The sequence below is a fragment of the Nelumbo lutea genome, chromosome 5 (assembly GCF_056320005.1).
Source record: "Nelumbo lutea isolate HS-2025 chromosome 5, American lotus-T2T, whole genome shotgun sequence".
Lineage (NCBI taxonomy): Eukaryota > Viridiplantae > Streptophyta > Magnoliopsida > Proteales > Nelumbonaceae > Nelumbo > Nelumbo lutea.
Genome location: NC_142688.1, coordinates 5,553,152 through 5,578,964, shown reverse-complemented (window position 1 = coordinate 5,578,964; position 25,813 = coordinate 5,553,152). Strand labels below are relative to the sequence as shown.

The 25,813-nt window shown below is 37.8% G+C and overlaps 2 protein-coding genes across 2 annotated transcripts; both read right to left on the bottom strand.

Moving 5' to 3' along the window:
* Nucleotides 1–801: 801 nt before the first annotated feature.
* LOC148850001 (endo-1,4-beta-xylanase 1-like) lies at nucleotides 802–6,904 on the bottom strand. Its single transcript, XM_088942890.1, has 8 exons — nucleotides 6,608–6,904; nucleotides 6,438–6,497; nucleotides 5,015–5,382; nucleotides 4,315–4,474; nucleotides 3,597–3,949; nucleotides 3,214–3,391; nucleotides 2,506–3,042; nucleotides 802–2,074 (listed from the first exon to the last, which is right to left on the bottom strand). Exons 1-8 carry the CDS (start codon nucleotides 6,680–6,682, stop codon nucleotides 959–961), a joined length of 2,847 nt encoding a protein of 948 aa, XP_088799016.1. The 5' UTR covers nucleotides 6,683–6,904; the 3' UTR covers nucleotides 802–958.
* Nucleotides 6,905–17,098: 10,194 nt separating this feature from the next.
* Nucleotides 17,099–21,551, bottom strand: LOC148850000 (ubiquitin-conjugating enzyme E2 2-like). Its single transcript, XM_088943922.1, has 6 exons — nucleotides 21,035–21,551; nucleotides 20,828–20,912; nucleotides 20,624–20,716; nucleotides 17,919–18,007; nucleotides 17,497–17,582; nucleotides 17,099–17,401 (listed from the first exon to the last, which is right to left on the bottom strand). Exons 1-6 carry the CDS (start codon nucleotides 21,098–21,100, stop codon nucleotides 17,362–17,364), a joined length of 459 nt encoding a protein of 152 aa, XP_088800048.1. The 5' UTR covers nucleotides 21,101–21,551; the 3' UTR covers nucleotides 17,099–17,361.
* Between the last annotated feature and the right edge of the window lie 4,262 nt (nucleotides 21,552–25,813).

The following is a 25,813-nucleotide window of genomic DNA, read 5'->3' as shown; positions in this document are numbered from 1 at the left end:
ATATTTTGATGTTCCCCCAACACACCCTGGTTTATGTTTCTTGAAGTGAAGAAATGTTTTCTGATTGTTATAGCTCAACACAGTCTGAACCAAACAAAAAATTCATATTTAAACTCAGAGGCTTAAGTGACACTAATGTAGCAGAATTTAAAGTCGAAACAGCCATAGTACCAGACATCATCACCTAAAACAATAAAGGCACTGTTAGTCAATGTGAAATAACGGTTGTTTAGATATTCTTTAGAGTTCGATAAAATAATGGGAGAATGACGGTTCAGCCACGGGTGGGTATGGGTGTATTGAGTGTGGGGCTTTGACCTTTTGAATACTCATAGTTTTGCAGTGAAAATCAGAGATCTGCGTTAGGCCTGTCCCTATTAATCTTAAATCATTCGTTCTGATTAGACCGTATGTGGGCCCACACCCTATTAATCCATGGCCACCCACCCCTTGGTGGGGCAGGATCCCCTACAAAGAATACGTGTACAAAGAGCTCCATAACCCAATCGAGAGTGAAAACTCTTAATTCTAAAATGATTTATTACCCTTTCCTTTTCATTTGAACTCTAGTTTAAGCAAGATTCTTCATTAATTGTGGGGCTATTTGATAAACATGCATGATTTGTTCTGTAAGCAATATGTGGTTGCTTTTGTTTTGGTGAAGGTGATTAGGTGAACCACCCTCCTAAATTGGTTATGAGTACGGAATCCTAGTTGACTTGAGTTGGGATTGGAATTGGCCCCCAACCAACCTGACTCAATTCACTCAAGTGGGTATGATCGATTATCCAGTCTCAGAAGTTTTGGTAGAAGAAGAAAAAAGTAATAACACAAGTTTATTTCTTTTCTTCATTGTTACAATAAGAAAAACAAATAAAATCACCTTTATTAAGTTCCATGCAGAAAACCATTAACAGAGAATATAATAAAAATTCACCACTAATTCGAGCCCAAGGAACTATAAGTTTATGGTGACCACCAGAGGTGACTCACCCTTGTCCACCACAAACGTCTTTGATATTTTCTTGGTAAGCGTTACCACTTCAATTTCGTATGCCCCATGGAAGCCTCTAAATTTGAACTCTCCTTCATCATCAATGTGACCGTGAGCATGAGTCAACCACTCATTTTTAAGAGAAAGATATCTCTTTCCAGCTTCATTAATACTACCTTCTGCATCAACCAAGTGTGCGTTATCTCTGCTCATAAAGAGCTCCCAGAATCCCCATAGCATTATGCCTTCCACTGAAGGATGAGCAAAGCCTTCCCGGAGCATGACCTCCAAGTCATCAGCTCTAACATGCTCGTTTATTGAGGAGACATCTAGCTCTGTAAACCAGATTGGTAGACCAAGTATTCCCAGTTTATCCAAAGCATTGCTGACTATAGGCCCAACTGGCCTATCTATATGTCCTTGTATTCCTATACCTCCAACAGGTGCACCTTGTTCTTGCAGGTCAAGGATATGTTCAATGTACTTCTCTGGAGACGATCTAGTGTCATCTCCATCCTCAACATGGTAATCATTCACAAATAATATGGCATCTGTGTCCAGTTGATGGGCTGTCTTGAACATGTATGATCTGATATCTTTTCCCAGTCTATCTTGGTAGAAAGAACCATGCAGCATTTCGTTGTTTACATCATAGTGCCTAAACTTGCCCTTATACCGTGTAAGAAGACCATTAAGACGACTCTGAACTGCTGTCATCAGGTCATTTTTGTTCAATGAGCGGACCCATGACTGGATGGTATATTCCACCTCCCAGAAGATACAATGACCCCTAATCTCTATGTTGTGGCTCTTACACAAGTCCAACATCTCGTCAGCGTCTTTATAGTTAAAGTTGCCTTGTTGTGGTTCTGTCCAGGGCCATTTCAACTCATTTCCAAAGACAGCCCAGTTGAAATTCTTAACAAAGAAATCAACAAAATCTTCATTGTCTATATTCGTTCTGTTGATACATGAACCAAATGGGAAACTGTTTTGTGTTTGTCTAACTTTCACAAATGTGCCAAACAAATTACCAACATCAGATCCTGCAAATTTTAGGATGACATCTCGCTTACGTATCTGCAGGACAGAAAGGGTAACATAGTCAAATGGTTAACATGAGAAGAGAATTTTAGGGAAAAGACCCAACTCACCCAGAGCTCAAGCATTAAAAATAGATTAAGCCCTCCAGATAAATCAGTAATCTCACATAAAAAGTTTGATAAACAATTGCCTTTGTTTCCTATATATAACTAACCATGATCATGGCCATAGACCATGGTTAATCAATTTCATAATCTTTAATCAGCTGACTATATATCACTGAACAAATTTTTTGAACAATCTCAGCAGTTGTGACACTATAGTGTCCGTAATCTCACATAATCAGCTGTTTTACACGCCAAAACCTTGGAAAATATAAAAACACAATCCAAAGATATAGAATACAGCATAAAAAATGAAATGATAGATGAAATATACTGAGCTTTTCGTAAAACAAACAGAAATACCTTGTCAGTCTGCTTCTTTAAATGTTTAAATCTTGCTTTTCGATCAACAGGGAAAATTTGAAGCCCTGCAACCATTAAGTTGACACCTGAAGATGGTCCTTGGATATAGACCATAACTTTGGATGGTTGCTTCTCAATTCTAAAAGAACCTGTCATTTCATGCCACCTATCATCATTAACTTCAACTTGGCCCCCATTGACCCACTGGTTATCTACACTAAGCGCAATATTTACATTTTGAGGACCAGTTGCTCCTGGACCAATGCGAACCCAAGCAGATACTTGGTATGTCAAGTAAAGTTTTAGTTTATCTGTGATCATCTGAGCAGGGCCCATCCAGGTCTGTGTGCGATTGCTCACAAGGATGTAGCGGCCACTTAAAGGTTCATGGGGCCCAAGGGAATCTCTTGCCATTGGAGGAAGTAGATGAGGAGAACCAGTGCCCACACTAAGAGTACAATTGCCAAGAGAAAACCACCCATTGAGGCCATCAGTAAGATTGCTGTTCTCAACTATATTAACTCCAAAAGCAGGATTCTGCAAAACAAAGAACCATACATGTGATACTTAGAACATTAAAAATGACCCTCATAAGAAGGCTTGCATCAGACATCTCACATATATGGAAAAAATCTCGAGGGCAAACTCATTCATATCAATGCAAGTATAGTATGTACTGAGAAGAAGAGGTTTGCATAAATGACTAACCTCAATTACTGGAGGAGGTGAAGGAGGGGCTTTCATTGCATGTTTTACTACTAAACTATTGACAAGAATATCAGTACCTGGAGGTGGCCCTTCCAGGTAAATGACAACTCTTGATGGGTTACCATTCAGAAGGAACTTTCCCTGCAATTGTACCCAATCTTTATCTGATGCCTGCAGACTTCGGGAAAAAAACAGCTACATTTTAGAAATTAGAGGAAATTTAGGGGCAAGTGTCAAGAAGTCAATGCAGCAAAGGAAAGAACACCAAGAAATTATGCATTTTGGATTCTTTGTGCAGACTGATCACAGGAGAGCTAAGATGGTGATAATAATCAAAAGAAGAATTGGCATAACAGAAATTGAAGAAGGTAAAGGAAACTAACTTGGCAATGCTTATATATTGTTCACGGAGATTCTGTGATTGGACCCACAAAGTTACTCGTACATCAGCACTACTGACATTGTTCCCATATATCCGGACCATCGTAGTGACCTCATAAGCAAGTTTCCTCTGCACTCTTCCTGTGATCTCTTGCTGAATTCCATTCCAGCTCTGTGTGCGTTCTGTTGCAGAAGCAAAGAACTTACCTGACAGTGGCATTATCTTTCCATCTCCCATGGAGTCATGTAATAGAATTTTGCAGCCTCTTCCAGACCAATTATTAAGTCCATCTTCAAAACGAGGGTTCAGTATAATGTTCTCATCTCCATCAGTTAAGCACCTTGGGTATGCACTCTTTGAAGATAAAGTAGGAAGCATAAATTAGGAATTAATAAGTCAAAAGTTTCAATCACTTAATTAATGAAGAAGAAAGAAGAACCATTGCTGATATGGGAGCAAAAACCAAGCGAAAGCATAATAACTAATTATGTTCTATAAATTTGACTCGCTTGCAACATGCGAGTCATGTGGCATTTATGCCATATGTGCTTGACCTGGCTGCAACATGTGAATTATGCGGCACTTGTACCACCACACCAAGTTATGGAAAACTTCTCAAAAGAAAAAAAAAAAAAAAAAGTACTGTTCTACCTGGTGGGATACATGCCTGAATGTCTTATGACCCAGGTAAAGAACTAAAGATTAGACAAGGTGTATACCTTATGCTCTTTGAGACTGGAAGTAGAGACCACAACAGAATCTATAAGTAGGTCTACTCCAGGGGAAGGCCCTTCCAAATAAAATACAACCCGGCTGGGCATGGTTGTCAATGTGAATGTGCCCTCCACCTTCTCCCACTGCTCCTTTGACACGGGGGCTCTGCAACCAGCAAATGTCATTGATGTAAAACCAAGAGGCAGGACACCATGATATTAAAAAAAAAAAAAAAAATAGCTAGGGCTGCAAACAGATTGGATTGAATTGGATACACCTAGACCCAAATCTGATTCATTAATATTTGGGTCCAAATTGAAACTTATTCATCGGATTTATATTGGGTTCAAACTGAATTCAGATTACAATCGGATACTAAATAGCATCATGAACTAGAAATGACTTTTGATATTGTATATCATGAACAAAATGAACTGAAAATAACTTTATGAAACTTGAACCTATGACATTTTAGTAAAAATACAATATTCAAACCAATTTTACTAATAGATACAATATAAATTTTAAATATATGTAAGCATATATATTTAAATGAAATTGGATTGCAACTTATTGGATTTGATAGGTTGTATCCATATTCAACCCAATTACAAACAAAATGAACCCCAATCACCTTAACTGGATCAAATTCAAATTTGAATTCAAACAAATGGAAACTATTTGAAGCAATGGAAATAGCAGTACCTTCCAATAAACAAATAGCTAGTTGTTGAGTCTGGATACTCTAGTTTCAATGTGGCTCGGACTCCAGTTGATCCCTGAAGAGGCCCCAACACTCTAACACAAGCAGAGACATTATAAGTAGATCCTGGCAAAACTCTGGCCGTAATATCTTGCTCTAAGCCTTGCCAGCATTCCTTTCGATTCGTAATGACGGCATAACTTCCCCCTGAGATAGATGACACGCCTTCAAGGTAACCTGATGGTCCTGAAACAACATACCCATTGCAGCAATTGGGGTGCCAAGAATGCAGCCCTCCTGAGAAGTCATGGTTCAGAATAATGTTGTCTGCAATACCACTCTGTGTATTGATCATGTTCCCATTCACTTTCTGCCATAGGAAAGCAAAGTTAATGAAGGCATTGAAAATAAATACTGTGTTGCAGACAGGTTAGCTAAATCGGGGGATTATACAGATTCTTGGTATAGTGGAGCTTCTTCGCCTTCTTAAGTTTTTGCTGTTGGGGGCCATGTTTTTTGTTTTTTGTTTTTTTTTTTAATAATAGCCCTTCTTTGGTGTGTATGTTTGTGTGTGTTCGTCCCCTCAATCTAAGGAATGAAAACCCTATTCATTTGGCATTAAACTTTGGAGACAAATTGGTAATACTAGAACTCTAAAAGGAAAAGTCATCAGGTAATAAGAAATTCAATGTTCAAGGTTCATAAGTATTGCTTATCAAGGGGCTGGACTCATGATACTAGATGTTCGGGCAGGACACTATTCCTGCCTCATGTTAGTATAGGCTTTCCTCTACCTGCCTAGTATTTTCTCCCCCAATCCCACATCAAAGAGAGGAATGAGAATGCTTTAGTTGAAATCCAAGTCTAAAAGGCCAACATGTGAAACATGTTCTACCCAATACTTTCCATGAGGCCACAACTCGCTTGCCTTCCATTTGAATTCATTTCAGTACAGGAGTTTACAAAATGCATCGCCTAATTCTGGCATGATGGATTGGTATATAGAACGTTGAACCATTAGGTAGAATGCAATATAAAATTTGTTAAACTTCAGCTTGTAAAGGTGGTATTCGACAATGTGAATGGTTTTGTCTTCAAAAGCAAAAAGCAACTGCTGCATCAGCCAAAAATGTATTGTTTTTTGCTGACATGACGGTTGGTCTTGTTTTTGAAAACAAAACCATTCATATTGTCGAACACCCCCTAAGTTGTAAAAGAAAACTGAAATCAAAAGAAACAAATATGAAACAACTGAAAACGCCACACATAGGAGCTTGAATTACCCATCAACGCAGTTCATCAATAGGACCCAACGGTTCCGACTGGAACCTTAATCAACGCAGAATACGAGACCCCACCTCCAAAACAAATTGAACAAATAACGAGAATTCAGAAGTGAAATGAAACCTAAGGAAGAAACTGTACCTCAGAATCATAGTTGTTGGCATTGCTCGTCTGTGGATTCTCCATAATATCACTGGATTCCTAATGCAGCAAAGGCCAAAGAAAGAGGATGAAAGTGGGTAAGAGTACGTACAAATGAGAAGAAGAGTTCAGTGCGGCAGGGGATAAATAGAGGAAAAGGAGCAGGTTACCTGCTGATGCCCCGGTGTTCGATGAGTCTTGAAGATCGCTCGACCTGTGAAGCAGCAAGTCGAGAACCTCTTCATTATTTATATATACGATGTTGGGGAAATTCAAGTGAAGCCTACGAAAAGCGCGGGACCGTCCAAACTCACAAGCCAATCAAAGTTATCAAACATCCCGTGGACTCTAGAGCAGAGAAAGCTGTATCATTTCGGGTAAATCCAAACCCCACAAGCACTAATACCTTGTCTAATCCTGACAAACCGTTATTACTACCTTCTTAATTCGCAGAGAGCTATTTCTGCAAAAGCTTTGTCGTTTGCTTGGTTGATACTATATTTTTGGTAATAACTTGTTTGATACTTTGAGTAACTTTGTCTTGCAGTTTTAGTAAACCCTGTATCTCTCCTCCTCTGCTCCTCCTATATGCTTGTATTGCAATAGAAGATTTCGGTATTCTACTACTTAATGTTATTTTTCTTGAATCATTTTCTTCCTTTTTCTTAAGATTTAATAATAAGAATTGATGATGATGACAAAAGCCTCCTCCTTTATTTAAACTTTAATAAATACATGACGATGAAAAAGGCAGCTATTTAGCCCAGCGAGGGAGAGGTTAGGTGAAGGTAGGTGGTTAACAACTTAACATAGCTCTTCTCTGATTCTCTACTCTTTTGGTAGAATGGTAGGTTGTTGCAAGGTCTAAAATTTTGGAAACTTAGGTCATTTTCCAACCCTTGGGTCATGATTAAATTTTCTAAATTTTTGAAAATTTAGGTATTTTTTAATTGTTTTTATTATTATCCTATAATACTAATTTTATATTTATATTTCATATTTCATGTCCGCGATTCCACACAACCAAATTTTCGTAAAATTTAACTAAGCTTATTGACATGTCATTCATTTAAAACTGTGCTCAAATTGTCAATGTTGTTGATGCTCTTGGACCTCTTGGTGCCATAGACATAGTAAATCTGCATACGGCAAAAATATGATATGAGGAAAGGTAGGGGTGCAATTTGGGTGGGCTCATCTGAGTTTTTGCATATATTGGGCCTGCATTTTCGTGCTGTGGACAAAGGCTTCGGACAAAAAAAAACTCGAACCTGGCCTTGGACTGGTCTTGGGTTGATAGCGTGATATACGTGTGCGTGTGTGTATGAAACATGTATATATACACACATTTTAAATAAAATTTATATAATAAAGTGAAAAAAATAAAATTTGTATATATTTTCATTCAATTCTACTCTTAAATTGGGCTATAAAACTCAATGAAAGATGATTATATAAAAATGTATTCATAAATTCTTTCAAACTCGTCCAATCTGACAAGCTAGGCTCAATCCAATCTGAGTTGTATTTGATTAAGCTTAGACTGGCACCTTTAGGGTTGGGTTTAGGTTGACCTTCAACCAGACCAAACCCACCCGAGTTGCACCCCTAGAAAAAAGGTAATATTCCATATGGTTTCAAAAATAAAAATTTACAACAAAAATCTAATCAAATGATTCGACCATTATACTGGAAAAACCTGTAACCAAACAACCGACATCATAAAAGTAGCAAGCAATTGATGGTATTCATCAAAATTCACAGGGGTTTTGATTAGGGGTGCAACTCGGGTTGGCCCAAGTTAACAGTTTACACTATTTTAGGTCCGGGCTTTGGGTTGGACCCATTGAAATTTTGACAAAATCCCAACCCTAAGCCACTAAATTTGCACCCCTAGTTTTGATTGGTCAAAGGTTCAAAGCTCTTGATAGCTAGTTTTCCAACATCATAGATTCATCACAAACATATATGATATAGTAAATTGATTGGTTAAAAATATTAAAATTTTGAAATATACATATAAGATGCTGAAATAGAATCAAAGATAATGAGTGGACATTTGTTCAAATTCAAATTCTAATTCAATCCGATTAAAGTTGATGGATCCGAATTTAATTCATTTATAATTGGTTATTGAATATGGATCCACACCTATCTAATCTGAAATAGTCCATTTTGATTTGATTCTCGACCAAATAGTGTACATATTGATTTCGTTAATGAATTGCATTAATGATATATATTCTTAAAATTTGTATTGCATTTCTTAGTATAGGTGGTTTGAATTTTGTTTCTTTATTAGTCATATGTTTACCAATTGAGGGGTGACTCAATTGGTATGTTAATTAGCTGGTTCAATCTAGCAGACATGGTCCACATGGATTCAATTCCCACAACCACCTAGACATTGGGGAGAGGGGGTAATTAGTGATGGGTATCACCAAATATCAAAAAAAAAAAAAAAAAAGTCATATGTCCAAGTTCTTTAACTCATTTTTGTCAACTAATATAAGATACAGTAACTAATCAAGACAAAAATAAGACGAAAAAAAGAAGAGAAAGAAAACACCAAGATTTAATGTAGTTTGGCTCATTAATTAAATATCCACTATATTCACGGAAGAGAGTGAAAAATATCTATTATGAGGATAAGAGATACATGATTGAATTTTATATAGATTCACAACAAAATATTCACTTTCACTCAATCCTAAACCCAACAAACCAATGGCTTAAATAAACAAAAGGTCAAATTATATAAGAATTTCATACAAACTCTTATTTCACACACAAATACATACAAGTATTCAAAACTTATCTACATTACAAATGTACCCCATAACCTCCGACACTTTATTCATCATAGGCAATGTCAAAGTTTTTCTAATTCATTTTATTGATAGTATATAATATTTTGGTCATTTTAAAATTAAAATTTATTAATACTATCCAAGTTCCGGTTGCAATTTCAATTCAACTCAAATCAAATATAGACAAATGAAAGTTTTTTTATCACTGGGGTCATAAGTTAAACGGTTCCACAATTGAACTTGAACTTTGGACTATCTCAAATAAATATGTAAAAAAATTAAGAAAAATAATTTAATATTATTTTTAGACCATGTTTGTTTATCAATAAGTGGAGGGGATAAGTTGACCAACTTATCAGCATTTGCATATCGGTAATTACGAGGTCGGATTTCCTGCACTCGCTTGGTGTGTTCCGTGGTGCACACCCAATGAGATTGTAACACGTCATGCTTTGTATGACCCTCCAGCAAACCTATCTAGAAATTTTAAACGGCCCATTATATTTTTATAATAATAATAGTAATAATAATAATAATAATAATAATAATAAATTAATAAGATAGAAAAAGTAGAAAAAAAAAAACAATTTGAGAGTTAGGAGAGAACAAGGCAAGGAACTCTTTTGCAGACCGAACCTCAGAGTTGTGCAAACACCATTAGCGATTGCAGACCGGCCTTTCATCTTCACCATTTTATTTCTCAACTCTTGGTTTTTCTTTTCTTTTTCTTTTTCTTATTTTTTCTAACCATTTTTTTCATATTTGAGGTTCTTTTGTGGTTTATCAGTCTACTCTGTAATGTCTTCTTTTGTTTTTAATAAATATTTTAAACCTTTTTATCTGTTGTTGGGCCTATTGACCGTTCTTTTCAAAGTAGGTTTAAAGATTTTTATTTCTATCTTATTAATTCATAAATCATCTTTTGGGTTATTTCTATGCGGAAAATACTTGCTTGAATTTGGTAATCGGGGAATTTTACATTTTAGATTGCTTGAGTTTTTTCAACAATTCAGTTTGCTAATTAACTGATCAGTTTCGAACTTTCGGTAGCTTTGTTGCTATGGCTGTTCAGGTTTGTTGGTTCAGAGATGACGATGGAGGGTGAAGGCATTAGAAAAGAAAGGATTCCTTTTTCTGTTTCACTTTTAAAGAAGCAAATCATCAGTTTAGTTGAAGCAGGAAATCCGGATTCAGTAGTTACAGGCCCCATGGTAAATTGATCTTTCCACGAGTACTAGTCTCCCAATGGGTAATGAACTATATCATTTATGGAAAATTTTGCCAAAATATTATCATAAAATTACCCATTTTAATAATAAAATGTATGAAGAAAAAATGGTCAATTGTCTAATTTAATCGGAAAGGAAAAACAAAATGGGGCCTTAAAGGTGTTGGACATCAAAACAAACATAAAATAATAAATATTTAAAGCTAACAAAGTAACGTGCATATGGAATAAGTTTAACCAAATCAATATTTCCAGAAATAAATCTAACAACTCAATAACTGTTTTGGCTTCAATTTCTGGTCCAAATGATGCAAGTAACCATCTGGTTCGGTGTGAATGTGGTAACAATTGTAGCCAGAATGGTCATTTGGGGTTAGGAACTCTGAGACGGATCAACTTAACAGCATCAGCATGATCATCTCCTTATTGATACTTAGTATATGAGTCACTTAGGAGGCCCCATCGCCTTCACGCCCTGTTACATTTACAAAATATACAAACAATGAAACAACCCGGCGGCTATGGTAGAGAATTAGAGATGGGATTAATTGAACACCACAGTTCATTGATTTCACAGCCTAGGCCACTACACAACCAGCGTGTTCAGCTAATCCCAATTTGTTACCGGATGCCAGTGTTCATCCTAGGATGAGACACGGGTTGACAGAATAAGTACACTGCAGAATTCTGAAATTACATTCCCCCATATTTTATTAGTAGCCCCTCCTAAAAACCTCATCGTACCCATAGATTTGGCATCAATCCACTGTCACGATTCATTCATTCCACCTATACGGTAAGATTAAGAATTCTGAGGTGGGTTGAACAGTCATATTTCTACCCATAATACACTTGTGCATTGAAAATATCTCACAAGTGCATAGGATTTGCAACCACTTAGTATATGTTTGGCATCAATGCTGTAGTTACAGTACCGTTTTCTAAGAAAACGGTGCCTTTATTTTTGCTTTGAATCGTTGCTGCCAGGTAGGACGTTTCCTGTAACAACAACTTTTTATGTTTGGTACCATTGCTCCAAGAAATGTTTTCAGCACAGATACCCATTATCCGGTGCCACATCACTGCCCTGTTGGCATCAACAAGCTGCAACTTCAAGAAATACCAAATTTGGCGTTGCTCCAAACCATGGCTTCCCGATTTTCGAGGCATGGCTTGAAGCACATTTTTTATGGAAAAACGATTCCAAACAAATGCCCATTTCTTGGAGCACCATTTTTTCCAATGTGGCGTTGTTGCTCCAGGAAACAGTAATGATGTCAAAGAGCCCCTTAATCTCACTTTGCATTTATGACTGGAATGGAGCATTTCGGGGTGTATCGTATTGTATCTTTGAAAATTGATACAGGATACATATGGAAATCAGACATTTCATCTTTTTTATGCGTATCGGGGGTGTATTAGGGTGTATTAGTAGCGTATCAACGAAAAAGATACGGCCAAAAACTTAAAAAAAAAAAGACTAAAGGGGAAAAACAAGTTTCTTTTCCTCGAAATGACTCTAAAACTCCAAATTTCATTTCTAGAGTGCTAGATTTGCAAAAGTTTGCAAGAAACAAGTGTGAATCGTTAAGTTTTTTTAAAGATTTTTCAAATTTAAAAAAAAATGACAAAATTAGGTAAAATTTTCAATCTTTTATAATATCTTGTGATTTTTTCTTAAATGTTTAAATTTATGTTGATCTACATTTCTTAAATTCAAAATCACAATTTTTTTGTGCTATCAGTAGATTTATGGAAATTTCATGAGGATATTTGGGGAAAATATAAATTAAGAAAAACTTTGAAAATATAAATTTTTTCTCTACTTCTAAAGACTAAATATGTTTTAGATCTATGGATTTATCTATCATATCCATAAAGCAATTGAAATTTCTCTTTAATATTTTTTTTGATTTTTTATATTTTTAGAATTAAAAATAAATAATAATTAATTATATTTTATCATTTGATCACAATAATTGAATATATTATAATTCTATGGATGATCTATCATATCCACAAACCAATTGAAATTTCTTCATTAATAATTATTTTTTTATTTTTTACAATTAAAAAGTAAATAATTAATTATATTTTATCATTTGATCACAATGATTTAATATATTATAATTCTATGGATGATCTATCATATCCACAAAGAAATTGAAATTTCTTCTTTAATAACTATTTTTCTAATATATTATATAATGTTTATTTATTTTTTATAACTTTTGGAAATGAATAAAAAATAATAATTATTTAAATAATAAATAATTATTATTATATTTTCAATATATGCATGTTTTATGGTTGGATAGGAGTGTTAGACAATATATGCCCTTAGCTCCAATCAAATTGATGTACTGGTGCATTTATTGTAAATGACTAATAGTGCATATTTGATTCATGTTATATTGGTGTGTTTCTATGTAATACCCTTAAATTGGACACTTATGAGACTCGTGTTAGTTTAGAATCTTCACAACCGTTGGATAGATTTTGGGAGATTTATCCTGTCAAGGTTGACACTAATGTGCCATTAAGTGGATTGGGGTGGGGTGGCTTGTCTCAATTGCCAGGGTGAGACCTGAGGCACATATAGTGTGGGTTTTCTTGAAACCCTAAACCAGACCAAATTTCAATATTGCCCTAGACCTTGGAGACAGATGGGAAAAACTGGAATGATACACTTAACCCCTAGACTCGATTATGGTATTGCATTAGGTGTCGGATTGAGCTATCTTTGATATGCCAATCAGTGAGATCCTTAAAGGGGGTCAAAACCTAGGTATGTTGGGGCAGTCCGAGAATTCACCTGAGTAGGTGATCATAGTGACAAGATCAGCTCATTTGTCAAACAAAGTGAATGATCGAGGAATGCACTCTCTCTGATGAAAACCTAAACTGTCGGTGGTTGATTTCAAACTTATTAAAATTTGTCTTGCAAAATATATTTATACAGAGATATACATATATATATATTATGGTTCAACAAAATATTTACAAAATGTTTTAACTCTCGGGATCCATGTGAGTAGAGAATGCAACATTGTACCTTGCGCCAAGGGAGATGTCATATATTATCGGGTAGTATATGACCATTAAAGGATGAGAGGTTAAGTGTAAGACCATTTAGGGATAGTAAACAAGATGGGTTAATCTCACGGCTGCCCATAGTCCTTGGACTTTCATAAGATGGCCAGACCTAATGATCATTTAGCGTAAATGTTGGGCCCATTAAGAGCCCATACTGATGGACTCAGGGGTTCACTATATTCATTAGTAAATTCAGGCAGGCCTTGTAACAGAGGCTAGGTTGAACCTATGTGGCTTATGTGGAGATCATTGATAGGGTCTTATGCCATACAAAAATAGCAAGTTAGTCAACATTAAAAGAAGTGAGCCTGAAATCTTAATGGGTCTAAAGCCCAATTCGAACTAGGCTTAATATGATTAATTAAATAAGGAGGTGAATCTGGGTATGAATTAGCATAATAGGATAAGAGGATAACTCTTATCCACTTAAAGAGTCTAGATCCAAATAGAGATTTGGATCAGGAAACTTCTAATTTGATTAGAAGTAGTTGATCTTGATCTGCAGATAAGATTACGGATTATCCTTATCACTTAAAGAGTTCAGATCAAATTAAATATTTGGATAAAGAAACTCCTAATCAAATTAGGAGATTGGGCTCTTTAAGGGTTATATATAAAGTGGAGGGCAAACTGGAAAAGACACACAGTTTGACTGACTTTTATGCATTTAGTTCTCTCTCTTTGTTCTTGCCGCCCTACCCTGTTCGATCTCCACCTCTTGGAGTGATTAAGATTGGATCTTAATATTGTTTCTTGGTGGAAGAAACAATCTTGAAGTTGTGCTCACATCCCTACACAATTCTTATTGAAGAATTTGGGTTCTTGCTGAAAAATCCACTGATTGATCCTGCCTCACCCTAAGTTGTGTTATCTTCAGTGGAGCAAGGATTTAGTACCCTTTTTGGGCATGAACAACTACCTGGGAGAAGTTTTTTGCATGGATTCCATATCAGGTATTCCTCTCCTTAATCTTGGTTTCAGATTTGGTCCGGTTTGTTTCAAGAACGAACATTGAAAATGTAGTTTTTCTAAATTAGGGCCCGAATAGAATAAAGAAATTTTTGAAATTTTACCCAGCCACCCTGCATGGTTCGGCCATCCATATGATGGATCTCCCATCCCTTCAAAGAGAGTTGGGTTTTTCTCATTCCATAAAACATTAAAACTTAATAATTATAATTTATAAATTATAGTTAAGCATAGGGTTTTTAATGAAATTATAATTAGCTATAATATATTTCTTCATAAAACTATTAAAATATATTAATTTAATGTATATACACCTTATTAAGGTCTTATATTTAGTGTTATTAATATATTTTTATGATTTAGTGGATGGCTATGTTACAGGGCTGTGGCCTGTGGGATCAATATTCAATAGTAATATCTCAAGCCATCCATAAATTGCATATGGTGCACCACCACCCAATTCCTCTTTGCATTTATAATCAGAGTGGGGCTTTTTTATTGGTCCCACACCCAATATTACAATCATCAAATTCGGTTAATCTTTTTTTTTCTTGTTTTTCGGTGCCATGTACCTTGACCCCCTTTTCCCCAAAGTGCTGATTGCTTGATTTGTAAGGTTTGGGGAAAATGGCCTCAGAAAGTTTGAGCTTTTTATAGAATTTTTAAAGAAAAAATAAATTTTTTTTTTTTTTTTTTTTTTTTTTGAGTTGGAGGAACCTTAGAAAGTGATCGTTTACGATTTTAATTCAAATTTTGAAGGGCCAAGAATACACTTTATTATATTTTTAACCCAGCCTCCACTGAGTAACAATGGTTTTAACAAAAGTTTGAGGGGCCAAGGACCCAGGCCCCACCAATATGCTTGACTCCGCCCATAAGGGTGGGCCTTCTAATTTGAGAAAGGCTCGGCCATTTTGAAGCTGTGTGCATGTAATATGTTTGTTAGTATAGGTGTAAGATAAAAGAGTAATTACAACCAATATTCTTTAAATTACAAAGATTAAAGAATTAATTGGGATAATGCGTCATGTGCAGAAAGCTTCAAAACAGCCCAGGATGTTTGCTCCATACTGCCAAGCCTTTCCTGTCTAATTCCATAGAAGTACACGCTGAGTTGGGGATCTCCTGTCAAACATGTTCCAACGGCCAATTATGCTGAGGTGCAAGTGTCAACTCCCCTGTTTGGCTTTGCCCACTTCTTCATGTTACCAAAACAGAAAAAAAAAAAAACACCCCACCTACAGTTGTGGCTAAGCCTAAAACAGAAAAGCCCCGGTTTGGTGAGGTTGCACAATCACCAAAACAACCTCCGCGATCCCAAAATATTATCGAATTCTGCTAGCAATATCAACGGAGAGAGTTAATCGGGGCAGATACATCAAAAAAGGAGTTAAAACTTAAAAGGAACGGGTTTGGTGTCCCCTTATTATGGTCGGGTTATGAAATGTCGACCCGTGAACCGTGATGGGTTCAAGTCAGACTCGGGTTAGCATGTCCTTATTCCTTGTATTGATATTATTAGTGTATTGCTATAACCATGATCCAGGTTGTACCACGAACCCAACCTTGGACATCTCAACCCTAATTTCGTTAGCAAAGCGTTCAGGTCTTGATTGTAAATGCGCATGCCGATTGCCATATGCAAACACCCCAGTTGGGCGTCAAAATGTCAAACCCTGTAACTTGCCATTGCTTATAGTTGCATTAAAACTTTGGAGTATGGATGTTAACGGATCGGGTTTTAGTTAGATACATCCGAATTAAAATCAATTTGGATTGAACCAATATCTCAACCATTGATAGAATATATATATATATATATATATAAATGCTAATGGACCAGGTTTGGGTTGCAACCAATCTAAATTAAAATCAATTTGAACAGTTAAAATGAAATTAGACCGATCCATAATGGTTAAAAGAATTCATTGGATTGAATTGGATTGGATCCATCTATAATGGATTCACACTCGACTGGATCAAATTGAACCAATATCCAGTCCATTGACAGCCCTAGTTCCGAGGGCTGTGGTAACAAGGCGGTTCCACTTCATTGTTGAATTGAGACTCAAGGGTGCAAGTCTGGTTGCCCAGTTTGATGAATTTCGATACTTCCAGCTTGGATTCAGGTTCAGGCTCAAAATTTAACAAACTCCTAACCCAATCTGACTAATCGCCCAAGTTGCACTCCTTAGTTTTCCTAAAATTCAAAGCCCACGCACACCTACTTCCACTTCATAGTCTTCACTCTTCATTGTTGTGTTGGAAGTTATGGGTTACTCGATCCGATCAATTTTAATTACATAGGCCTTGGGTTCGGCATCGGGCCATTGAGGGTTGAGATGGTTATTCTTCGTAAACCGCCCCACCTCCGTCAACGACAAAAACTAAAATTCTATAACACCCAAATTACCATTTTCTCATTGTTTAAGTGCCCATTTGAGAGAGCATTTGGGACGCGACATTACCCGTAACCCACCCCCCTAAGCCAGATAGTTGGCCTAAGCCTCACTTGAATTTAATTTAAGCTTGAAAAAAAAATGTGAACAATAAGGAAATTTAAATTCTTATCCAAATTTGGATGTTTGTATTAATTAGTATAGAGTCGGATGCAGTTCTTCCAAAATCCCTCAAAACGTATTCCATGTACATGACGCATAACTGAGACCAAGGAATCAGTAAACAATAATGACGTGGAAGCAGAAGATGCGAGAGACACTTTGACACAAACAGTGAAACAGGTAGGTCAAGGAAAGCTTTCTTTCCCAATCCAACAAGATAATTAATCACTAAGAATGAAGGAATTGGCACTTGCCAACGGTCAAGATTCAATGGATTTTCGAGCACATCGGCGAACTCTCCTGTAAGAATACAACGATGGAATGGATAAATGTTGCCATAGTTAATGTTAATCAACACAACAGAAATGGCGATTTGTTGAGATTTGATTGCAGACCTGTTATAAGCCTGAACATCATGTTGATACAGCTGAGCAGCCTCAGGATTTGCAGGACTTGCTGGATTTGGATCGGTAAGAAGTGACTGAAAAAAAAGGGTTATGTGTATTATGTGTGAGATTGTGCTTGTAAGCAAGGTTCAAAGTATCGATTGTATCGTATCGGTACTTAGAAACGGCCGAAACTCTATTTTGTTTAGTTTTTTTTTTGTCAAATTTTGGTTTTTTGGGAAGCCTTTAGCATGCTTTTTATTATTAAAAAAACTGGGGGTCCAAAACACCTGAAAACAGGCGTTTCGGACCGTATCTTTGTCAAAAGATGCGATACGATACGTCCCGATACTTTGAACCATGCTTGTGACTGCCAATGGCAAGTATGGACATGTAATATAGAAGTTGGCACACCCATACATGTAACATACCTGAATTGACGTCAAAATTGTAGAAACATTGTGACAAGGTGACCAGGCATCTTGAATGATGTCCATGCACAGTGTGCCATCGTGATAAACTGGAGAATCATAACAAGAATAAACAAAGATGGCAAAATCTATATTAGAACATAGAGGGGGAAAAACAATCACAACACAAGAGCGAAGCATCAAATATGTTATACATTTTCGAAGTACTGCAGTTGGATGGTCATGGATATTAAAATAAAGACCAACCATGCCATCCTTTTCTTTCTTGTGCTTTGACAGAGTTACTAATATACTCTTGCTGGTGAACCATTTATATTTACAGTACTAGTAGTATCAAACATGTCAGCTTAGGATGTTGTATCTGTCCCCTAACTTAATTTTATTCTGAAGTGTTGGGTCACTTCCTTCTACAATGATCTTACTCTCTCATCCTGCTAAGCACTAGAGACATGCGCAACCTAAAAAACATATAAAAAAAGTGATTCATGAATCATGAATATTGCACCATACGACCTGAAAAGTTACAAGAAAAGAAATGGTTGTAAGGGCATCAGCAATCTATCATTGCATCAATCACAGAAAAACCTAGCACCAAACATAATCTAGTTTTCTCCTTTGCTAGGACGCCTGCTTCCTCCAATTTTTGTGCAAAACTATAACCAAACATACTCTAGTTTTTGTGCAAAATTCTAACCAACACTTTCCCCACGAGCAAGTGAAGGCAGGAGCAAACTATTGGTTTGCTAGCACCAAACATACTCTAGTTTTCAGCCAGGAAACATTGTAAGAATGCGGCAAACTATCGGTTTATCTTAGATACATAAAAATCATCATAGCTTTCACAGTTCAATTCAGGTCATTACTAAATTTTCACATCTTTTTTTTTCTCCTTTTCCTGAGAAAATGATATTCAAAATCTAGTACTGGGTAGCCCTGTTCAGTAAAGCACCTGGCATTGGAATTTTGAAAGAGTTCCTCCAGTCAAATACTTCAGTCAAGCAGATAACAGAAAATAAGATATTCACTTGAGAGTATTCAAATGTTCAGGATTCTTCAGATTAATCCTCCCAATTGAATGAATTGATTTTCACATAAAATTGGATAGATATCAAAGAATAATCTGGTTTATGCAGAAATTCAGTTAAATAGGTTTGAAACAAGAAAAATATTTAATGGAGAACCACTTCTCCTTAAGGATAAGTAGAAAAAATAGATTAAGCAGACTTCTACATCAGACTCTTGATGAATTATATTGTTGTTGTACCTTTGAGTTTTAGAATGCTAAAAGCTTACCTTTATACTTTCCTGGATAGAGTCTCCAGTCTTGGCATTCTTAATTTTCATTCTTTATAAATATTAATACAGAAATACATTCAGCACTTTTACCTGAAACTCCAAAACACCAACAACCTAAACTTCATTGACTGCAAAAACCAGAAATCTTCTCAAATGATCTCGGTACAATTGGTAAAGGGCTAAAAAGCAAATAAGTAATCATCCAGAAAACAAACACGGAAATCCATATAGTAAGTAAAGCAGCGGTGAAAAGGCCTCAAAAAATCAACGTGTTAAAGAAATTGACAAAAGATAAGATAATTGAATATTCATTTTAAGTTTGTAACTATCCCCAGCCTATGAATATATTGCCTCAAAGCCAATATTCAAGGACAATACCAAAGTAATATAGATTCACCAATCCCTGATCACTTTTCCCTTTCGGGCCGGTTGCACAATCAAAGGAGACTTTATTGAATACGAATAAAATAGCACAAGAGAATAATATTACAACCACCGCAGCTGAGGAGAATCAGATTAGACCACAACTGTCCCCCATACAAATTAAAAAATATAGCATCGTGACAGAATATGAATTTTCTCGCCCCTAATACCCCTCCCCAAAATGAAAAAAGAAAAAGAAAACAATATGAACTCTCCCTTCCACTCCCTCTCTAGCTAGTCTATGCGGAACCTGGAACCCAACTAAATGAGCAGTCCAACCTAGACACCAAAAATCTTGCTTCCCTGATATGATATAGAATTGTAGATGCATCCGCAGGCCTTCAGTAATGAAAGTCATCCAGTCCATTACCATACCACCTAAGAGTCAATTTCAACTATTAGCTGATCCAAGTCTAAAGAAACCCAAATCATTAACCCCTGCAGTAAAGCTAAGAGCTAGAACCTTATCGAGTTCCCCTCTACAATTGAGCATGAATAAATCCACAGAACTTAAGGATGCGCACTTTGACCTGTCTAAGAGCCGCCCCTATATACAAAACTTCAAAGTTGCTTACAGTGCAGCGATCAATGTTTATACCCGACCTGACTCTGTAGGGGACTCGTATTACCCTAATGGTCGCCAAATCTATTAACTTGCCTACAGCTAACAGCCTGCTTCTTAGTATCAAAATTCTTGCAATTCTTTCCTTCCAAACACTCCATAATATCGAATTCTGACCATCTTTGTAATCTATAACTAGCTGGTTGGGCGATTATTGAGAAATGTGATTTCGATAAATGGAAGATCAGTCGAAGTTATATAATATGAGAAGAAAAATATATTGGGAAGTTATATCATCAAACACTCAATTCACCAATTAAGCCTTAAGCACACGTAAATGTAACACAGATCAATTGGAATTGAAAAAGAAATCATCAATTCGTAGGCCCACCAACATACATGCGAAGAGGAAAATGATACTAACCATTGGGATGGAACATCTCGGAGGTGAAGCGAACGCGAGGGGGTTTCTCCGGATAGTTATCACCGAAAATCAATCGCAAACCGAAAACACCACCTGAATTCCTCATCGACGATAAGCAGGATAATTAAAAAAAATAAATAAAGCAAAGCAAGAAGAAGTAAAACCAGTCTTCTTTCTGATCCCATTAAAATAAGCCGATCTCACCTTCCCAAGGGGTTTCATCGGGACCAAAGATGGTCGCACTCCACACGAACAGATTCTCGTCGGACAACGGACTCGCGCTGCACCCCTGATTTAGGCAAAGAAGAAGATGAGCATGATCATGATCTAAAAAATAAATGAAACAATTCTAATCTTCACACTTGTATGGGAAAAAAACTCAAATTCAATCAAAACCCTTAAATATCTTACTTCCGGGGGTTCGTTTACAATGGCTTTAAGATCAGACATGAGACGAAGCTGTGCCGACGACGCCATGATAGAAGCTAAAGAAACGAAGAAAGAATTCTACTCAAATCAGAAATAAGAAGAGAAAACAAGTCGGTTTATATCAGCTCCGAAATTTTTCTTTTTTCTTTTTTTTCCTTTTTGGAGGAAAGATAAGGACGAAATTTCGGGAACCTGTGATGTTTCCCGGCAAAAAAAAAAAAACTAAAAACAAAAAAACAAAACAAATAAGGAAGGATCAGATTGGGGATCTACTACACTTTGCTACGCTACACTTGTTGTGTACTTCCAAATTCCAACCAGTGTGTAACAGTTGTCTAATTATGATGTGTAAATACCATAATGGAGATTGCACGTGTAATTAAACACGTGTCAAGCACCGAATGCAACAAGTGCAGCGCAAAAGCTTACAGCAGATCTGGACTGGTGAGTGGTAAGTAAAGTTGTAACCCCCTCTGTAATCGTTCTTCGAGTTCCAGTTGACGATAATGTTGTTTCTTTCTTATTAATAATTTCACACTCTCGCTAGTCGCCACTCTGAGAGCAGCTTTCCGGTGCGGCGGTGCTCAATAATGCCAACAGGCAAAGGCCCATTTTCTTTCCAGAAGAACGCGTCCGTTTAATGATCGATGTGCTATCAGTCTCACCTCAACTACGCAAATAGATGGTAAATACTTAAGTTAAAGATCAGGACCGTCGAATTAAGAGCTTCAGTTTCTTGAAATGTTGGTAAATCGAATCTCGTACAAACTGATGATAGGATTATGACGGGAGCCGAGAGGTAGAGGACACGACATCCATGATGAGATGCGTTGCACTGTAGTTTTGTTTTTGCCAAACGGCCCGACGGGCCCGTGGTTTTCCAAAACCTATTACCCCTTCAATTCAATTTCAAAAGAAAGAAAGCAAGCTTCGTATATCTTCAGAGTGGATATTCCATCTTAACCATTAATACACCGTCCGTTAATAAGGTGTTGATTAATCTTATAAAACTTAACCGGTAAAAGAAGCATCCAGTTCCAGCGTTGAGAGGACGAGGAACGCGTAATTTAGACGTGATACGGGCATTTTGGTCCCCAGTCCCCACCGTGCCCACTGCCAAGTACCAAAACCCAAAGTAGAAGTGTTAATGTGGGGATTTCTAGCATAAGGGCTGAAAGCGTTACGGACCATGTCCTAATCCTCGTAAGTTAAGAACAGCCACAACGATCACCGTTGCTTTGATTAGAGGAAGGCATACTCCGGCCGTCCGATCAACTAAGATATTACCCCATAGTACGCATATGGTCTATGGACTATGGTGGTGGCATACTTGTCACGGGGGTAATCTTTGGGGCCCCGTGCGGCACTCGAAATGGGCGAGTAAGCCTACGAAACAAAGCAAACACACACAAAAAGGCAACAAGAAGGCATACTAATTAGCAAAAGGCTACTTGTATTGCATTAATCAGTGGTAAGCACAAGCACACAGTACAGTGTCGAGGGGATCTCGTGCTTAACCTTTACACGCTTATGAGCTCACTCGACTACCTACCTCCCCTCAAAGAGTACGTTAAGCTTTTGGGGGAGTGACAATATGAAACATCGAAATAATGGAAAAGCATACTAAGTAATTACAATTACGCCATTGACGGTCCCCCTTACAAAATACAAGCAAAGCCCACCCATGACACACATGTAGGCACCATGAAAGCACGTGGCTGGCACTCGGATGGCTCGCTGTAGGTGCTTGATGGCACGATGAAGGAGTCACCCGTGACATACTGGCATCAGCCATCAATAGTCAATATTCAATACGACGTCGTTGTTCTTGTTCAATGAACCCGAGATCCGTATTGGCTCGCGTGTGCCAAATTACGTATACGAGATACGGGAGGAATAGTTTTGGCCTTTGGGCACCAAAACCATGTGCGATGCCAACTGGTTACTCTTGGCTGAGAAGGCAACAGAAAAGAAAAAGATTTACGCAATAGCTTCATATCTTGTGCCTGCCTGCACGATACAACGGGCTCCGTCAGCCGTACGATGGCCCTGGTCTCTCATTAGTGCCGTGTCCCCTAAGAATTACGATCTCTCTTTTTTATTTTTTATTATTTTTTTGATGATCATGGAGAAAGAATCACAATCTGTGGTTGAACGTATAGGGTTCCAGAATACGAGATTTAGGTGGGGCTCAGAAAATCCAAAGCCCTTAAACAGTTTGGTGGTGGCCCTGGTGCTGGTGGGTGACTAATTAATTTCTAGGTTGCTACCCCGATAGAGCAAAAATTAGGGTTTGGGTTGAGGTTGACGAAACTTGCAACTAGCCGTGGACCGTGGCCTGTGGTCCGTGGTCTTTGGATTTTAGTCTAAATTTTTTAATTTGGGCTGACCCGTCCGGCTTTCCAGAAGGTTCCATGAAGTCTAATCGTTTTCGACTTTGTTTAGATACGTTTTCCAGATAACTTTACCTACATCTGGACATGGTTAGCTTACAACAGTTAGTGCTGAATTGAGATGAGCTGAATGCGATGGCTGATCGACTGGCTGTAGAATCAACGGTGAAGTTTCACCTCATGATAGGTGCGGGACCTTTGTATTTTATTATTGACATAAAACTTTATTATTGGTTTTACAGCCAGTCAGCCATCGCTTCAGCCAAACCTTGCTTGATAGTGGAACACTGATCTATAAAACAACTCATTCTCCATCTTGTATTTCGAGCTTAGTTTTATTGCATTCGTTTAATAAGGTTTAGAGCGTTTTCCGTGTTAAATACTCAAAAAAAAATGTTTTTCCTGTTTTAATTATTACTTTTTAAAATTAAGGCTCAGTTTGAAAGGAGAATAAATACAAATGTACAGAGTAAGACTTATATTTTATATTATTTAATATATATATATATATATATATATATTTATACTATATATTTATATTTATACTCTTTTCAAACTGAGCCTAATGTTCAAATTAGCTTTGTTTTCACCATTCAAAACTCTGCTTGAATCCGTTGTCCACATACTCTTTTCTCGTCCCCTACTCGCATGACTCTACAGACTCGCAGCAGGCATATGGGAAAAGTTTGTGCGCGGAAGATAGTAAGTGCAAAATCTCAAGGAACAACATCCTAAGTTTATCCAAAGTTTATCTCAGATTTAGTGCCCAGTTCAGAGGGTTCTTGGGATGCCATTCCGAGTTAGGCACCACAAAGGGCCCAAACATTGATCAAATATGAAGCTTGTGAGCAATTTCTCCGGTTGCACGGATATTCAACCACTACATCTCGATTAACACAATGCACACTAAGCACAGAAGTCCTCTCAAAGACAATCCTGAGGTTAGTCTAGTGAATGTAAATTAAGAGGGTGTTTGATTTTGTTTACGTTTATGCAATAAATGTTTTTGTTCGGATTCTCAAGTTGCAATCAACGAAGTTCTGTAGCTGACGAGAGGAAAGCTCCTCAACCACATGCGCATTCTGACAAGCGTCAAGGAATAGAACGCTCAACCAAGACTAATTCGGAGTTCTTCAGCCGATGAACAAATCACCCTACCGCGTCACACCTTAGCCAAGTACTTTATTCCTCTACTTCAGAATTGGGGGAGTGGTGTTTGGGTCATGGTTAAGCTGGCCTCCAAAAACCATGTAGCTGCCCAATCATCGTCCGATCATTTGTCCACGTCGACACTGCCCAGTAAACTCCATGATGTACGGCGGCCCCGCAGCTCAGGCCACGCTACACTACTTCCATAGTCCTCTCTACCTTATCCTCTCTTCCATGTTAGCTCTATGTCATACGGATAAGTACGACCAAGAATAGGAGAGGGATGAGGATAATTCCGTCGGGGATCAGGATTGCCCCTAAGACCTCGACGGGGAACCTCACCCCAACAACCCCAGAAGCCTAACCCGATTAGGACACATCCCACTAGCTATAAAAAGGTACCTCCTGCTCAAGGCAAGGCTCTCAACTTCTAGCACCCATACCGTTACTCTGCTCGAACCAACACCCTTATTGCTCAGCCCAACCATCCACCACCTTTTACTAACTTTAGTGTTGGAGTACCTACCCAGGGATAACTCCTCGGGCCTCTGACTTCCCCTTTCTTGATCTCAGGTCTTGAAGCGCGACTTCATCCTTCCACCTCGGCTCCGCCCTGTTGGCAAGGATTATTTGACTGTTTTCCTTGGTTCATGCACCACCTCTGATCGAGCAACATCAATTTTGTAGTTGCGTGACTACAAAACCGAGACAAGCATTTAATGAGGGTGTTTATGACACATAGTGCCATTATGTCACAAGGGTAATTCTACAGTGGAAGAAACCCGTGCGGCATCCAGGCCAAGGCAGGCCAGGACAAGCCTTTATGTGCTTGGAGGCTAGGAGTTGTCCGATGAGATGGCTCTACCAAAGTCAGTAGCATTGGATCATGACCTCAAGTCGCATGGCCAGGACACTCGGTTGGCTCTGGCCGGTCCATGGGAGGCGCCTCTTACGTGCTAAAGGGGGACGGCTATGAAGTGAGGCGACTATGCACCGAAGAGGTGACTTGGCACAGATGTGAAGGGTCTCCTGTATGCCGATGATGCTAGGCACCTGTGTGCCATGTTGATAGGCAACCGCTTGGGCCGGAACACACCCGTGCGCTAGAGGCAACGGGTTAGCTCACTCAGCTTGGGCAAGGGGTTGGCGTGGTGAAGGGTCATGCTTGAGCCAGGCCCACATCCCAAGCCTCCCTTGAGTGTCGATAGCGCAGTGTCGG

Bases quoted from the DNA above. Each gene is read 5' to 3' on its own strand.
- LOC148850000 (XM_088943922.1), bottom strand. From the start codon at position 21,100: ATGGCGTCGTCGGCACAGCTTCGTCTCATGTCTGATCTTAAAGCCATT. The intron at 20,717-20,827 runs GTGAGATCGGCT...TGAGGAATTCAG, and splicing joins CGATGAAACCCCTTGGGAAG to GTGGTGTTTTCGGTTTGCGA. The intron at 18,008-20,623 runs GTTAGTATCATT...ATGATTCTCCAG, and splicing joins CGAGATGTTCCATCCCAATG to TTTATCACGATGGCACACTG.
- LOC148850001 (XM_088942890.1), bottom strand. From the start codon at position 6,682: ATGAAGAGGTTCTCGACTTGCTGCTTCACAGGTCGAGCGATCTTCAAG. The intron at 6,498-6,607 runs GTAACCTGCTCC...TTGCTGCATTAG, and splicing joins GAACACCGGGGCATCAGCAG to GAATCCAGTGATATTATGGA. The intron at 3,043-3,213 runs GTTAGTCATTTA...TTTGTTTTGCAG, and splicing joins CACCTCCTCCAGTAATTGAG to AATCCTGCTTTTGGAGTTAA.